Source organism: Oncorhynchus mykiss, chromosome 8, assembly GCF_057628025.1.
Source record: "Oncorhynchus mykiss isolate SJ-2025 chromosome 8, ASM5762802v1, whole genome shotgun sequence".
Lineage (NCBI taxonomy): Eukaryota > Metazoa > Chordata > Actinopteri > Salmoniformes > Salmonidae > Oncorhynchus > Oncorhynchus mykiss.
The window spans coordinates 68,475,067-68,490,685 of NC_143029.1; the positions used below are offsets into that span (position 1 = coordinate 68,475,067).

The window sequence follows — 15,619 nt, forward strand, 5'->3', positions numbered from 1 at the left end:
CAGTACGCCGACGACACTTCCTTGCTGCTGTGCAAGGACTCGTGCCTGACAAGGTCCCTTGCCATCTTTGGGGATTTCACCCGAGCGTCAGGAGCAGTTCTGAACCATGCAAAGTCTTCCGTCAAGTTTTTCGGAAGATGGTGCGGTAGAACGGATGTGCCCGGGGGGTTATCTCTCTGTGAGGGGGCCCTGAGGATTCTCGGGGTCCATTTTGAGACCTCCGGCTCAGCGACGCTAAACTGGAACATGCGTATCGCAGTGGTACAGAGGAAGCTAGCAATGTGGAAGGCTAGGTATTTGTCTTTTATGGGCAAAGTCCTGGTTCTAAAGGTGGATGTGTTGCCGTATCTTTTGTATTTGGCGTACATCTACCCATTGCCGGCTAGTCTGAGGAGGCCTCTAGTGAGGCTTGTGTTTCAGTTCATGTGGAGTGGCAGGTGCGAGTGGGTCGCCAGGGCACGCATGCTTTGTCCCATCGGGGAGGGAGGTAGGGGGGTACCACATTTCCCCCTCAAGCTGGACGCAATTTTTGTTTCTTTCTTGTTAATGGAGCTTGCTCATCCAGTGATACACCCGTCCGGTTACCTCCTGCGGGTGTTCTTCTCGTATCAGGCGAGAAGCGTAATGGTGTGGTCTAACACGGGTCCTCGGGCGGAACAGCTGCCGTGGCACTTTGGTCATGCGGCCAAGTGGCTGCGTGAGCACCCTGAGGTTGAAGTTGCCCGAGTAGGTTTAGATCACAGGCACCTGTACGAGGAGGTCAGAAAGGCAGGGAGTCCGGGGTGTTGTTAGGTTTGGTAAGGGGGGATTTTGTATTGACGTGGGCCAGGTTAGAGAGAGGTGTAGGGAGAGCGAGAGGGACGGATAGGGACAGGTTTCTGCTCTGGCTTCTCATGAGTCTCTTTAAACGGGGGCTGTGGGAAGCCAGGCAGAACATGGTGAAGACAGGGAGAGATTGGGGGGTGGAAGGGATAGTGAGGAGGGTGGAAGGAGATTTGAGGGGGAGGATGAAGAGGGAGGAGAGGAAGTGGGGGCAGCATGCTGCCCGGGAGAGGTGGAAGGGGGGTTTAGGGCTGGGTGTCATTTAGATTTGTAAGGGGATAGATTAGGGATGGGGAGATAGGGAAAGGTAGTTTGTAGGATGACGGGGAGGGAAGATGCTCCCCTGAGGTTTTGTTTGGGGTTTTTGTTTTGTTTAAATTAAAATACCACTATTTGAGTTTGTATGGAAATTATGAGTTGTAAAGAATGAATGGTATTGATGATAATAAATTATTTTTATAAAAATTTTTAAAAAAGATAGGGCTGTTTTGGTTTTTTCATGGTACGTTTAGTGTTTTGTATTGTTCGTTATTATCTTTATTAAAGATGAATCGAAATAACCACGCTGCATTTTGGTCCTCCTCTCCTTCGACGGAAGAATCCCGTAACAGAATCACCCACCACGACAGGACCAAGTGGCGTGGTGACAGGCAGCGGCAGCAGGAGCAGCGAAATCCAGATTTCTGGACATGGGTGGAAATCTTGGACGGAAAAGGACCCTGGGCACAGCCTGGAGAATATCGCTGCCCCAAAGAAGAGCTGGAGGCGGCGAAAGCGGAGAGGCGCTGGTATGAGGAGGCAGCACAGCGACGTGGATGGAAGCCCGAGAGTCAGGCATACAGGGAGTATGGCAAATCCAGGTAGGAGACCTACGCCAACTTCCTGTGCTTACCGGGGGGCTAGAGAGACCGGGCAAGCAACGTGTTATGCTGTAGAGCGCACAGTGTTTCCAGTGCGGGTGCATAGCCCGGTGCGGTACATACCAGCTCCTCGTATTGGCCGGGCTAGAGTAAGCATCGAGCCACGTGTCATGAAGCCGGCTCTACGCATCTGGTCTCCAGTGCGTCTCCTTGGGCTGGCTTACATGGCACCAGCCTTGCGCACGGTGTCCCCACCTCCCCGCACTGGCAGAGCGACCGGGAGCATTCAACCAGGTAAGGTTGGGCAGGCTCGGTGCTCAAGAGCTCCAGTGCGCCTGCACGGTCCGGTCTATCCAGTACCACCTCCACACACCAGCCCTCCGGTGGCAGCTCCCCGCACCAGGCTTCCTGTGCGTGTCCTCGGCCCAGTACCACCAGTGCCAGCACCACGTATCAGGCCTGTCCAGCGCTGCCAGAGCCCACCTCCTCTCCAGCGCCGCCGGAGTCTCCCACCTGTCCAGCGCTGTCAGAGCCTTCCTCCTCTACAGAGCTGCCGGAGTCTCCCGCCTGTTCAGCGCTACCAAAGTCTCCCGCCTGTCCAGCACTGCCAGAGCTGCCAGTCTGCAAGGAGCCGCCAGAGCTGCAGTCTGCAAAGAGCCGCCAGAGCTGCCAGTCTGCAAGGAGCCGCCAGAGCTGCCAGTCTGCAAGGAGCAGCCAGAGCCGCCAGTCAGAATGGAGCAGCCAGAGCCGCCAGTCAGAATGGAGCAGCCAGAGCCGCCAGTCAGAATGGAGCAGCCAGAGCCGCAAGTCAGAATGGAGCAGCCAGAGCTGCCAGTCAGAATGGAGCAGCCAGAGTCGCCAGTCAGCATGGAGCAGCCAGATCCACCAGTCTGCCAGGATCCGCCAGTCTGCCAGGATCTGCCAGGAGCCGCCAGTCTGCCAGGAGCCGCCAGTCTGCCAGGAGCCGCCAGTCTGCCAGGAGCCGCCAGTCTGCCAGGAGCCGCCAGTCTGCCAGGATCTGCCAGAGCCGCCAGTCAGCCAGGATCTGCCAGAGCCGCCAGTCAGCCAGGATCTGCCAGAGCCACCAGTCAGCAAGGAGGGAGGGGGGGTTCTGTCAGGAGTATTTTGTGTTTTTCTTTATTATTTTGGTCAGGCCAGGGTGTGACATGGGTTATTTACGTGGTGTGTTTTGTCTTGGGGTTTTTGTAGGTTATGGGATTGTGGTATAGTAGAGTTGTCTATGGTTGCCTAGAGTGGTTCTCAATCAGAGGCAGGTGTTTATCGTTGTCTCTGATTGGGAACCATATTTAGGCAGCCATATTCTTTGAGTGTTTCGTGGGTGATTGTTCCTGTCTCTGCGTTTGTTGCACCAGATAGGGCTGTTTTTGATTTATTTTTACGTTTAGTGTTTTGTGTTTTGTATTGTTCGTTATTATCTTTATTAAAGATTAATCGAAATAACCACGCTGCATTTTGGTCCTCTTCTCCTTTGATGGAAGAATCCCGTAACACTGGGCTTCTGGACTGGAGGAAAAGGGGAGGTCTGTTAATGGTGAGAGCAGAAGTGAGTTACCCAACAACGCAAAGTCACCTCATCAATTTCTCTTTCAAGTACAGTGACATAGTTGTAATCCTTGGATTGTGTTTCATGTGTTGTAGCCTACATGTCAGGTTGGATTTGATTTATGAGGAAATCAGACTCCATTGCGTATATGAGAGCCGCAGTAAAACAATATAGCATTGAACTTGGCCGAGTTTTTACTTGGTAATATGTTCATGTCATGTGTGTGCATGATGTCATTAGTCACATACTGCTCTGTATTGTGTACCAGTGCCACAACATATTCAAGGACCTAAAAGGAAATTACAAGACTTAAATGTATAGGTCTCTCTACTATACAAGTCAATAGAATAGCCTTTCTGCTTAGATGAACTTGATCTTGTAGCCATGTTTTACTCTTGGAGAAAGAGAAGGGTGGGTGTTTTTTGAAGAGTGTGACCGTCACCTAGACAGATGATGCCAGTTGGGATGCTGATGCTTGAATACCTGAAGAAGGCAAGGGCACACTAACTGAGACAAATGGCATGGGCATGTCCTATCTTTGCTGACAGTCATACATGAAAGAAGGAAAACAGACTGGGGTGACAAGGAAGATCCTAACCTATATTAGGTCTAACCTAATAGACCTAGATGTACTAAAACTATTACTGTACAGGTTTTTCTAGACTGGGATTGACTTTACTCAGTCACTCACTCATAATTTTGTGTTGGGACAAACCACTTTTATAATGATGTACATAGGATAATGACACTGGCAAACCATTACAATCAGCCAAAGTTACTCGTGAAAGCATAGCTTTAGTGTCAGCACACCCATCCCTAATCAACTGTCTTTATACAGCTAAAGTTAACACCTTAGACCAAATCAGTTTCAAGATCTGAAGTAGTTGAAGTTCGTTCCAAAGGTACATGCGTGTTGCAGGTGGATAAAACCTTTTTTTTCTCTGCATGCATGGATTGGTGGGCTGTATTAAATCGCTCCAAGGTTGCAGTGCTGAAGCCCTTGCCAATACCCACTAATTAGCCAGCGCTGAACTTTTCAAATGATTTCTAGGTAACTGTATAACCTTTTTCGCTACTAAAATGCTCACCCTCCAGCGAAGTCACAGAGAGCTTGTATAATTGAACAGAGTGTAGCCTACACAATGCAAACTCTCTTCTGACCAGAAGCTGATGCTGTTTACTACTTCTTCTTCTTCTTTTTCTTCTTCGATGAGTTTTAACAGCGGTTGGCATCCAATAATAGTTGCATTACCACCACCTACTAGACTTGAGTATAACTCATGAACTTTACTTGAAAAAGTCAAATAAATCAACAAATACCATATCATCTACCCCTACACTCGTTAACTCACCACCCTACTCCACTATTTAAACATATCTAGTCCTACCTCAGGCCAACAGCCTGAAAGAACGGGACACTACCACTTAATAACACCCCTTCAAATCTCGTACACCCAAATACTTCTCTGCAGCTGCCACCACAACCTCTATTCTCTGCGACATACGTTCCATCCCTGCAGTACAGTGGATAACCATCGCTATGAACGCTAAAAAGCGAATCTTACTGAAGGCTATATCACTCTTTGGCCTATCCCTCTACTAATGCAGATCTACTACCATACTCACACAAATCCTCTCAGGATCCCTCCCCCTTGACCCATTTGTCTCAACTTTCTTCACTGCCTCAGCATAGGACACCTTCTGCTCTACTCTTGTAACCTCAACCTGCCACTCTCGCACCAGACATTTCTGACTCCCAGCCCCATGGGCACCCCTTACAATTAACACATACCACTTTCTCCAATGCTACAAATTACTTTGTCTCATGCCCTTCTGCACACTTCTCACACCTAGAAACCTCCCTCCTATACACTGCTGCCACATGCCCATAAGCCAGACATCTGTAACAACGTAATGTATTCGGCACGTGAGTTCATATAGGATAAATTAAATATCCTTACATCACATTGTCGGGCAGAGACTCAACATCAAAACTCAAAAGAACAGAATGACTCTTCTGTTTCCCCACTCATGCCACCCTGTCTGCATCGTACCAAATGACAAGCATCACAAACACCGAAATCTTTCCCTTCACTTGGTCCACTTTCACATTTACCGCTACCCCAATAATCACTGCATTCAATGGCACCCTTTTATTGAGAGCAAAACAAGTCACATCTCTTGTCCCCATTCATTTGGTGTGAAGCGCCTGCTCCCTCTGAACAGCAGAAACACAAACAATTTTCACAAGACCACTTCGGGTTACCCTCACTGATTCCATAGCACCCAACTCCTTTTCACCAACCCTGAAACAACAAATGGATCAACCAAAAGGCAAGGGTCCACTTTCTCCAAAAATGGTCACTCCTACTGTCACAGACTCATCTTTATTTTGACCATCGGTGCAAGCCTCAGGCTCAGAGGACTTCACCACACCTGCCACATCCAATAATTTGCCCTCATTCGCTTCCATTTCTCCTCCAGACCTCGATTCGGCATACGGCTCACGCTGCTTACACTTTCTACCATTCTTCTTCGACAAACCATCTCCTTTTTTCTCCACCATTTTTACATGACTCAAGCTCACCCTTCCCTCTCTCTTCGGCCTCCTCTGCCTCTCTCTTTCCCTCTATTCCTCCTCCATATTCCAAGTATACGTCTCCTTATGATAATATTGTACTTCTCCTAACATTCATCTCATTCTTGCCATCTCAAGCGATGCCATTTTCTCCTGATGCTGTTTGCCACGTGTTGCCCACTTCATGGGATTTCAATCATTAGCATGGTCATTCCTTTATGCATTGCCTTTCCGAAAAACATATTGGAGCATTTTCTAACGGGGTGGAAATTTGGAGCCTAGATCAGCTATAGTTCTGTGAGTGAGAAAGATTGAGCTAGCATAATGGTGAACACTTGAACAGGCTTAGAAATATAATGTTTAATATATTTGTCAAATACGATACGTTTGATGCTTGTACACAATGTCCCCCCAAAAAATGTTGTTCCCTACCTCCAATTACTTAATAAAGGAGAGCCTAATACAGTAAGTTATTAAGTTGTTGGTTTACCTATGTCCAAGGTTTTTGCATGTCATCAGTGTTGGAGATGGGCTAATCTGCTTTCAGCTTAAGCAAACTGACAGTGACTTGGCCTAATCATTCTAAACCCACGCCACTCGTCATTGTTGTCCATCCCCTGCTATTGAGACCGTCCTAGATGACCATTCACTGAGACAATGTTTCCAAAATATTAATTTGATGTAGCTCATTATCCTTCTTCTGCACATTTTTAATGAACCTTTACATTTGTTCTCTGACGTATCTTTTTCCCCACCCTAGATTTGCGTACCTTCAGGCTGGAAGGGTGGAGATGGACAGACAGACAGACAGACAGACAGACAGACAGACAGACAGACAGACAGACAGACAGACAGACAGACAGACAGACAGACAGACAGACAGACAGATCCCATCACCTGCCCATTGCCACACAGAAGTTATCATGAAGGATTCAGTCAGCCTTGTTTCACCAAGAGGCCTCTCTCAGCCTAGGCTAATTGGCACTAGACTACTTGCTGTTGATATCTGAGGAACAGAGGGCATCAACTGCTGCAGAAGTTGGAGATAACAATGTAGTGTAATACATTTTTCACATCTGCCATACTCTATTTTACACGATCCTAATTTATTTTTATTATACAAGGGAAAACAGAGTTTTGATCAGTCACTTCAGGGACAAGTAAGCTCTTTGCATGGTGCCTCACTCTCTCGCTCTCTCTCATTTTCTTTTTCTCTTTCATCTCTTTCTGTCACACACACACACACACACACACACACACACACACACACACACACACACACACACACACACACACACACACACACACACACACACAGTTGCTCCTTAATTGTTTTTATTACCCTGTCACGTTCTTACAAAGTAATATACTGTCTGAAAGCAATCATATGTCTTTCAAGCATCAGGATACTACCACAATGCATTAATATGAGATGTTACGATTAAAGGGAAAAAAGGAAAAATTATGCAGCTTGAACAGGAAATGTGTCACTGTTTCTTCCCTCCCGATAACTTCATTTGTTACCCAACTCTCTGGTGTTAATTCCGCTCACCCTCAGCTCCCTCTGTTGCCATGGATATGCTATTCCTATGGCAACTACGGGCCTTTGTGGACGGCCTCAGGTCCCGACCACAGAGGACTCTCAGAACCTTTCATTACATTCCTAGCTCACAGACGCTATCAATGACAGTGTTCTCTCTTCCTCTATCTCTCTTTCTTCCCCTCTCCCTCTCTCCTTTTATTTCCCTCCTATAGTCTCTCTCCTTCTCTCATCCTCTCTCCACCCTCTAACTCTCTCTCCTTTCGCTCTCTCTCGCTTTCTTCCTCTCTCGCGCGCGCTCTCTTGCTCGCCCTCCTCTCTCTGTCGGTCTCTCTCTCTCGCCCCCTCTCTCAACCTCTCTCTCCTGGTTTTCTTTTGCATAATCACAAGCATGCTGTTACCTTAATTTCAGAGCACATTCCACATGTGAGCCAGGGTCTCAAGAGCAGTAGGCAATGTGACTGTGCATTTATGCTTTATGACACCCAGCCTTTTACCACTGTATTATAGAGAGGGGAACTACAGACGCTCTGTGACCACTCTCAGTTTAATCCTAATTACCATCACTGACTGCGCTATCAGTGGTCTTAGTATTCTTGTGGGGGAGAGGGAAGGAGGAGCAGCTGTGATCAGATTTATAGAGTAGTTTGTATATCCCTGTCTGGAGGGTGAATGAATGAACGGTGGCAAAGAGAAACCAGAGCCATGTCTTTAATGATGCATGAGGAGTCTTGAAGCAGGCCAGAGCAGAGACAATGCCTGGCTGGCAGAGAAAGGAGTCCTGTGACAGTGAGAGTGGCGGTGGGTACTTGCAACTAGAGTTGGTGCTGACACAAGTGCTACAGTTTGGGCTGACTCTGAAGGCCCAAGTTAGATCCAGTCTGTTCCAGTCCTAGTCCCTCTGCATGTCTAGGGCCTTAAGCGGGCAGAGTCTGGTGACCAGGTGGGGGGTCTCCTCTCCACCTGTCGAATGAGCGCTGTCAGCATTGGGGGGTACCACGGTCTGCGGGTGGGCTCGGCCCTGCTCAGCATCGTGGCGGGGTGCATCATTATCGGGGTGTCGAGGGAGTGTGATGCGGATGCCGTAGGGGGAATCTTCCTCGGTGCGGGAGGGCTGGGTGAGTATATCCAGAACTCCAACTAGTCTTTGATTTTGTAGAGTGCTATGCAATGTGCTATGTAAAACATGCTATGCAACATTCCATTGGTACTTGCAGGGCATAGCATTGTAAGAAGCATGCAGACATTACGTATAGCTACAGTATACAGCTTGCCTACAGAAATGTACTGGTAGCTTATTCAGTTCAGAAACTACTGCCTATTTGATGGTGGCACCACAAATGGGTAATTTCCCCAATAGATGAAACTTCATGCAAATTCAATGTACTCTTTTTTTAATCTCTGTGTTCTATCTTGAAAATATTTACACTCCAGGCTGTCCTTTCTTTCTTCAACAAAAACACATCTATCTTTATTCCTAACTGAAACTGAGGGATTTTATACTGCAATGTTGAAACAATAGACAATTTGATCTCTATCCTAAGGTGTCATATGGGTCTAAGAGGCTTTCCTTTCTCAGGTGTACAAGACCTGCTGCAATGTCTAATATTTGCGAAGTCCTGTAGCAGACTGTGTGAATGATCAGAGGCCCATGACATTTTCCATCCACTTCCATCAAAAACACACCTGGGGATCAGTTGATCCGCTGGTGTAATCTAAGACAGTTGATAGCATCATGGGGAGCAGGGTATTCCACTCAACCCAGGAGATTAAGTGCAGTGTCAGAGAGTAGAAAACAAGTGGCCAGCTTTTGATCTACACTGACTGCAGACTAGAAGTCATTCAAAGTCAACTTGGACCGCTGACTTTGAACATCCCAAAACTAAAACTAAAATATTTGTGGCGTTTCCTTGTAATTAAACAACAACTTATTGCTTCTTAACAAGACAATATGGTAGCATCTTTGACATTTTATATGGAGAACTACGTCACGCAGACAGCCCCTTCTTGCACTGCAGAATCAAATGTTGTTTCCTGAAGTGCAGGTGTCCTCTTATTATTTGCTCCAAAGAGGACAATCACTGATCCAAGTAGGCTACATCTGTGGCTATGGACTGACTGAACAAAACTCAGTGTTCTTGGGAGGATCTTTTCGCTCCTTGGCCGCCTGGTGAGATGTTCTGACAGCATAGACATGCATCACACACAGGCACACTCAGGACCAGCCACTGTTCAATAGCAGATCTCTTTGTTGTTTAGAAGGGAAATCAATAAGTGTGTTCAGCCTGCCTGCCCAAGGGTAGCTAGAGCTATTTGGATGCATTCACAAGTCCTAGTGGGCTCCTGAGACTGCAGGAGGGGCAGGGCAAGAGAAAAAAAAAAAAAAAAACATCGTATGGGAGCTAATTTATAGTTTAGTAGCACCAAACGGGCATCTGTCTCCTTTTTTCACACTGACCAGGATGCTGATAAACACCAATTTCAGTCAAAAAACATCTTAAAAATACTTGAAGGGAAATGTGGAAAACGTTCAACTTCATATTCATCATTGTCAGCATCACCCAACATCAACATATTATATGTAAAAATTGTGGTTTCTATGTTTTGTCGTAAAAAAAAAGATACAGGAAGAGAAGTGTTTCCAATGACATCATTGCCTACTAATTGCCTACCAATTTTATACTAATATGTTGAAGATGTCAATGGAAACACTTATCTTCCTGTATCTTCTTTTACTACAAAACATAGAAACACGCCATTGGGGGTGGTGCTGGAGATGATGAATATGAAGTTCAAACATTTTGAAATGTCCCTTTAAAATTAAGTTAGCAGCTTGTCATTAAATACAATATGCATGAGCAGGGAGATAGTAATTTAGGATTAGGTTTGTTGAGCCACTTGAAGGCAATGTAACACCATTTTAATGAGATATGCCCCCTATTTCTCCCCAGTGTATGTTTGCGCTGTCCCTATGTCATTGTAACTTTCTTTGTTTATCTGCCAATTGTTTTTTGAGAACCCACAATGAAATATATTAATCAGCGATTTTATTACATCACTAACTCTGGTCCGTGCCTAAGACCAAACACTAGCTTCCATCTGTTTGTTAATTGACATTTACAGTATCCAAAAGGATACTTGAAACCACCCTAATATGCTACAATCAATACAAACCAGTCAAAGAAGGTGAACTCCTACACTTGCAGTACTACACTCTTATTAGTAGTTCAACACCATGGTCAACTGATATCAATTAGTGTCAACGTTGTCTTTCTTTTCCAGGCCTCCTCATCGCTGTCTTCCCCTTCATAAGAGCCTGGCTCAATATTAACAACATTCTCCCCACCTTGGGCAAGTTATTCATGTCTCCCATTATATTTTATTTCAAGCAAATCCATTTGTAAGAAAATGTGTTTCTTAAAAAAAAGTCCTCTGCTCTTCACAGGAAACTTCAGAGTGCACCCTATGCCTGCTAACCCTCCTGGCCCTGAGCAACCAGAGACACTGAAACGAGAAGGTAAATGTCAGATGGCTATGTTTGTAGTTTTTAGTTGCTGTGGTTCAATTGCTGTTGTCCCCAGTGTTGGAGTCTGTTCTACGTAGTTCAAACTCATACAATTCATTGTAGAGAAAACATTTTTTGTGAACAACAGTGACAGTTAATCCATGACACCTTGGCAGAGATCTGACTAAATCTGTAGGCTGGGCCAGATAGGACATGATAATGAACTATGCCAGGAGAGTGTGTGATGAAAGAGCATTCCCATTACATTAGAGAATACTCATCACACTCACTCCTTTATACTCTTTGATGAGATGGAGATTGCTTTGAACAACAGCAATTGGGCTGGAGAGAGTTATGTCTGAAGGATGCTGCACAGGCACCGCAGTCACTTACCATAGCAATTTGTCTATTCTATAATAAAAAAAATATGTGGAGAGATGGCTAGACTAAGTTGTATAAGCCACAGATAGCTAAGGACAGCCGAACCATTGCATAGCCAGTAGTGTTTATCTGGTTATACTTCTCTCATTTCTCAGACAGGCATGGGCTAATAATGCATATTTCATTCACATTGTATATGAACATATATTTCGCTTTAGGTAGATGTTGTATAATGAATATGTATACTTCATAGATACTCCGATTGTTGAATGTGACCCAGAGGTTGTTGCTGTGTTCCCTTTCATCTGACAGCGACTCAGAGCCAGCTGAATCTGGAGCGCTCTAAAAGCCGGATGGGGACATTTGTTGATGCCGGACCGATGGCTGAGGCCTCCGCAGATGAGGGGTGAGACGTGTCAGACAGATGGACATGCAGACACACACAAACATACACACACACACACACACTTGGACAGATGCATGTCTGGATATTTCTTCACATTTTAAATATACATGTATATTTTAGTTTCACAGTGTATCCTGGGGAATCCCTTTGCTTGTGAATGTAATCAGCTGATGATGCCGAGCTAACAGACAGACACTCAGTGGCACTCCAGAGCAATGGAATGATTTGGTTTGCAGCCTGCTTGTATGTATGCTGCTATGCTCCTGCCTGCTTCTTTCTCACCCAGTTCAATAAAGGTGTTTGATAGTCTCTGATGGGACCAGGTGAATGCTAATGGCATCATTTGGAGTCAGTGGCACTGGCAGACTATCCTGCTTTGTGTTGATACTACCGTGACCTTCTCATGATAACATTTAGCTATTATGAACATAGTGGATAATAGCAGAGGATGCACACAGCGTTAAATTAAATCATAAGGCAACAGTGAGAATACAGAGGCTAACTGTTGATGTCGAAAATGAAACAAGTTAAGCACTGAAGCATATAAAACATTAGCATTGCTATCTAACGAATGTATGTTTTCATAGATCAAGTGTGTTTCGTGTGTATTCTTTCTCCCCCCAATAATAAGGAAACATGATCCGAACCAATTCAGTACAAAGGGCCGATATGGCTGTCCTGTCTCCTAAGTCGATTAGAACAGTACTATAAGTACCAAAATGTACTGAAGAGAAGGAGACCTCTATCCCTTGTCATAACCAAGAAATCAAGTTGCTCCGGATATTGTTGCCTTGGTAACCAAGAGACCGCTGATTTCATTCATTGTCTGAGTCTGGGTGATATTAACCAACCTTGCAGGGCATGCATGTCTGATCCAGTTAGACTCACTCGTGCACGCATCCACACACGTGGGCATGCATGCACACACACACATACAGTACCTCACAAACAAAAATGTATTCATCATGAGCTCTACTAACACTCCCACTATTCTGTTGCAGGACATCCTCAGACATGCCAGACATCTTGTCCAGACGAAAGTTCAAGCAGACCCTCCCTGATCCAGACCTCCCGTAAATTGGTTTTATAGCAGCCACACAGCACACATCTCTCATACACGCCTACTCAGATTTGAGTTCACCCTCAAATGGACTTCACAAGTTGGTGAATCAGATGTTTACTTACTTCAACAATACAATTCAAAAGCTACATACTGTGCCTTCTCCTAACTATCGAGAGGAATACATATTTTCTTCCACAATGTCTCATTTTATTAGCAATATTATTCTTATCCTAGAGAGGGAGAGGGAGAGGGAGAGGGAGAGGGGGAGGGGGAGGGGGAGGGGGAGAGAGAGAGAGGCATAAGGCAAAGAGGTATCAACCAAGGATAATCAAGTAGTGGATAGTAACATCTCAGCTCATCGCACAAGATATACAAGAATCCCAGTACACAGACTGAGAAGGCTGTTTTCTAATGTTGAATTGTAACTGACATAGTGAAAAATACATACTGATTTCATTGTATATCCCACCAGGGGCAAGTCTGGTGTTTTTAGAAGGAAGTCAAGCTATATTAGAGCAAATCCAGACAGAAACAATTATTTTATCAGGCAACCTAAATTATATATTCGATAAGATTGACAGACGTAGCAATAAAAAAAGGCAAATTCAAGGAGCCTCCAAAGAGGCTGAACATTTTCATCTCTACAAATAATTTACAGGACACCTGAAATAGTGAGTTTGGATCATTCTCCGGTATCATGCTTACTTATACCAACATAAAATACACTTAGCAACAGTATATGGAGAATGAAAATAGTGCATCTTCAAGACCCTAAATGTAAATCCGCAAATGACAAATGTTCAACCTTTACCATTACAAATGTAGACATAGAGGACAGAGATAATGTGTGATGCTTTTAAGGCAAACATTATGGGAATGATAATCTCATACTCGGCAAAAGTTCAATCTGAGTTAGAAGTTAAATACAAATTTCCAAAAATCACTATCTTAGAAAAAGTCCATAAAAAATCTTTACAAGGTAAAGAAGAAAATATAATTTCTGAACTTAAACAGGAATATGATATTTTACTTTTGAAAAGAGCCAACAACTACAGACTAAACTCAAATAAAGCCTACAACTTGGTAAAAATCTCACAGCCTTCACAAACCAATACACGCTGAAAAGATAAAGATACAAATGCATTTGTTAGAAACAACAATGCGACTTAATTTTAAAAGCTTCTATAAAAATCTATATAAATCAGAACTTAACAACAGCTGGACTGATCCTACATCCTTGGTAGGCACAATAACCCTGAAGCAAATATCAGCATATTAAAAAAGAATCACAAAAAAATGGAAATCAACCAAAAATAAATATTAGACACTCTTAAAAAATATATATATTAAAAACTTTGGAAGCGTTCAACTTTCCAGCTGAAATAATACATTTAATAAAAATATAGAAATATCATAAAGCAAAAATGTACACAAATAATACATTATCTGATGAAATTGCTTTAGAAATGGACATGAGACAGGGATGTCCTCCCTCTACCCTCCTGTTTGCACTGGCAAATTAAACTGCTTGCAGAAAGAATTAAGCAGGACCCAAACGTAACAGTTATCGGTATTGGTAAACATGAATATAAACTCAACTTATTTGCTGAAGATCTCCTGATTATACCTGAATCATACACATTTTAATAATGGAAATAGGAAAAAGAATACCTTGTGCTCTACAGCAATCCTTTCAGTGGACCACAACAAAATATGAAATATTTAGGATGCTTAATAACAAATATGTAAAGGTAACTTTATCCCATTATTCAACAACATGAAAGCAGAACTAATTAAATGGAACAATCTCACCACAAATCTTGCAGGTAGAATAAACCTCTTTAGAATGGCATGGCTCCCAAAGTTTTTATATTTATTCTAGGTAATACCAATTACCCCACCAAAGACATTCTTTAAAAGATTATTCTTGGCCATAACAGACATCATATGGGCAAATAAAACTCATAGAATAAATAAGAAAGTTTCACATGTCCCTAAATCTGAGGCTGGTTTTAACTTTTCAGATTTGGAATTGTATTAACTTGTCACACAAGGCTTTTACTTGCGACATATTGTTAAATACACTAAAGAGGAACTCTGGGTACATATTGAAGATACACATGCTCATCCCCAGAATCTTTTCATGTGTCTATTTTCAAAGAATGGAGCTAAGAACATTAACAACTTCATAGTTTAGTACAATATAACAACATAGAAGAAAGTGAAACAGATTCTACAAGAACCAATATCAATCACTCCCTAAAAAGAGACCCCTATGGAACAATCCTTGGATAGCTTTTCAGAATTTACCGATAAATTGGCCCACAAATTATATAACACGTCATTTCAAGCTGATAGTTTTTGGACATCAAAGCAATGTTGAGGAAATCCTATTTGAGTCAGAAAATGATATTCATATGATAGGTAAGATATACAAAACCTTACAGATAGCATATCCAACCAACAATCTCTTAGAAACAAATATACAGTGCCTTGCGAAAGTATTCGGCCCCCCTTGAACTTTGCGACCTTTTGCCACATTTCAGGCTTCAAACATAAAGATATAAAACTGTATTTTTTTGTGAAGAATCAACAACAAGTGGGACACAATCATGAAGTGGAACGACATTTATTGGATATTTCTAACTTTTTTAACAAATCAAAAACTGAAAAATTGGGCGTGCAAAATTATTCAGCCCCTTTACTTTCAGTGCAGCAAACTCTCTCCAGAAGTTCAGTGAGGATCTCTGAATGATCCAATGTTGACCTAAATGACTAATGATGATAAATACAATCCACCTGTGTGTAATCAAGTCTCCGTATAAATGCACCTGCACTGTGATAGTCTCAGAGGTCCGTTAAAAGCGCAGAGAGCAACATGAATCATGAAGAACAAGGAA

The 15,619-nt window shown here is 43.6% G+C and overlaps 1 protein-coding gene across 1 annotated transcript; it reads left to right on the forward strand.

Annotated features, from left to right (window-relative positions):
• Nucleotides 1-8,049: 8,049 nt before the first annotated feature.
• On the forward strand, nucleotides 8,050-15,207 carry kncn (kinocilin). Its single transcript, XM_021613413.3, has 5 exons — nucleotides 8,050-8,482; nucleotides 10,647-10,715; nucleotides 10,810-10,881; nucleotides 11,563-11,656; nucleotides 12,658-15,207. The coding sequence occupies exons 1-5, from the start codon at nucleotides 8,335-8,337 to the stop codon at nucleotides 12,731-12,733; spliced, it is 459 nt and encodes a 152-aa protein (XP_021469088.1). The 5' UTR covers nucleotides 8,050-8,334; the 3' UTR covers nucleotides 12,734-15,207.
• The last annotated feature ends 412 nt before the right edge of the window (nucleotides 15,208-15,619 follow it).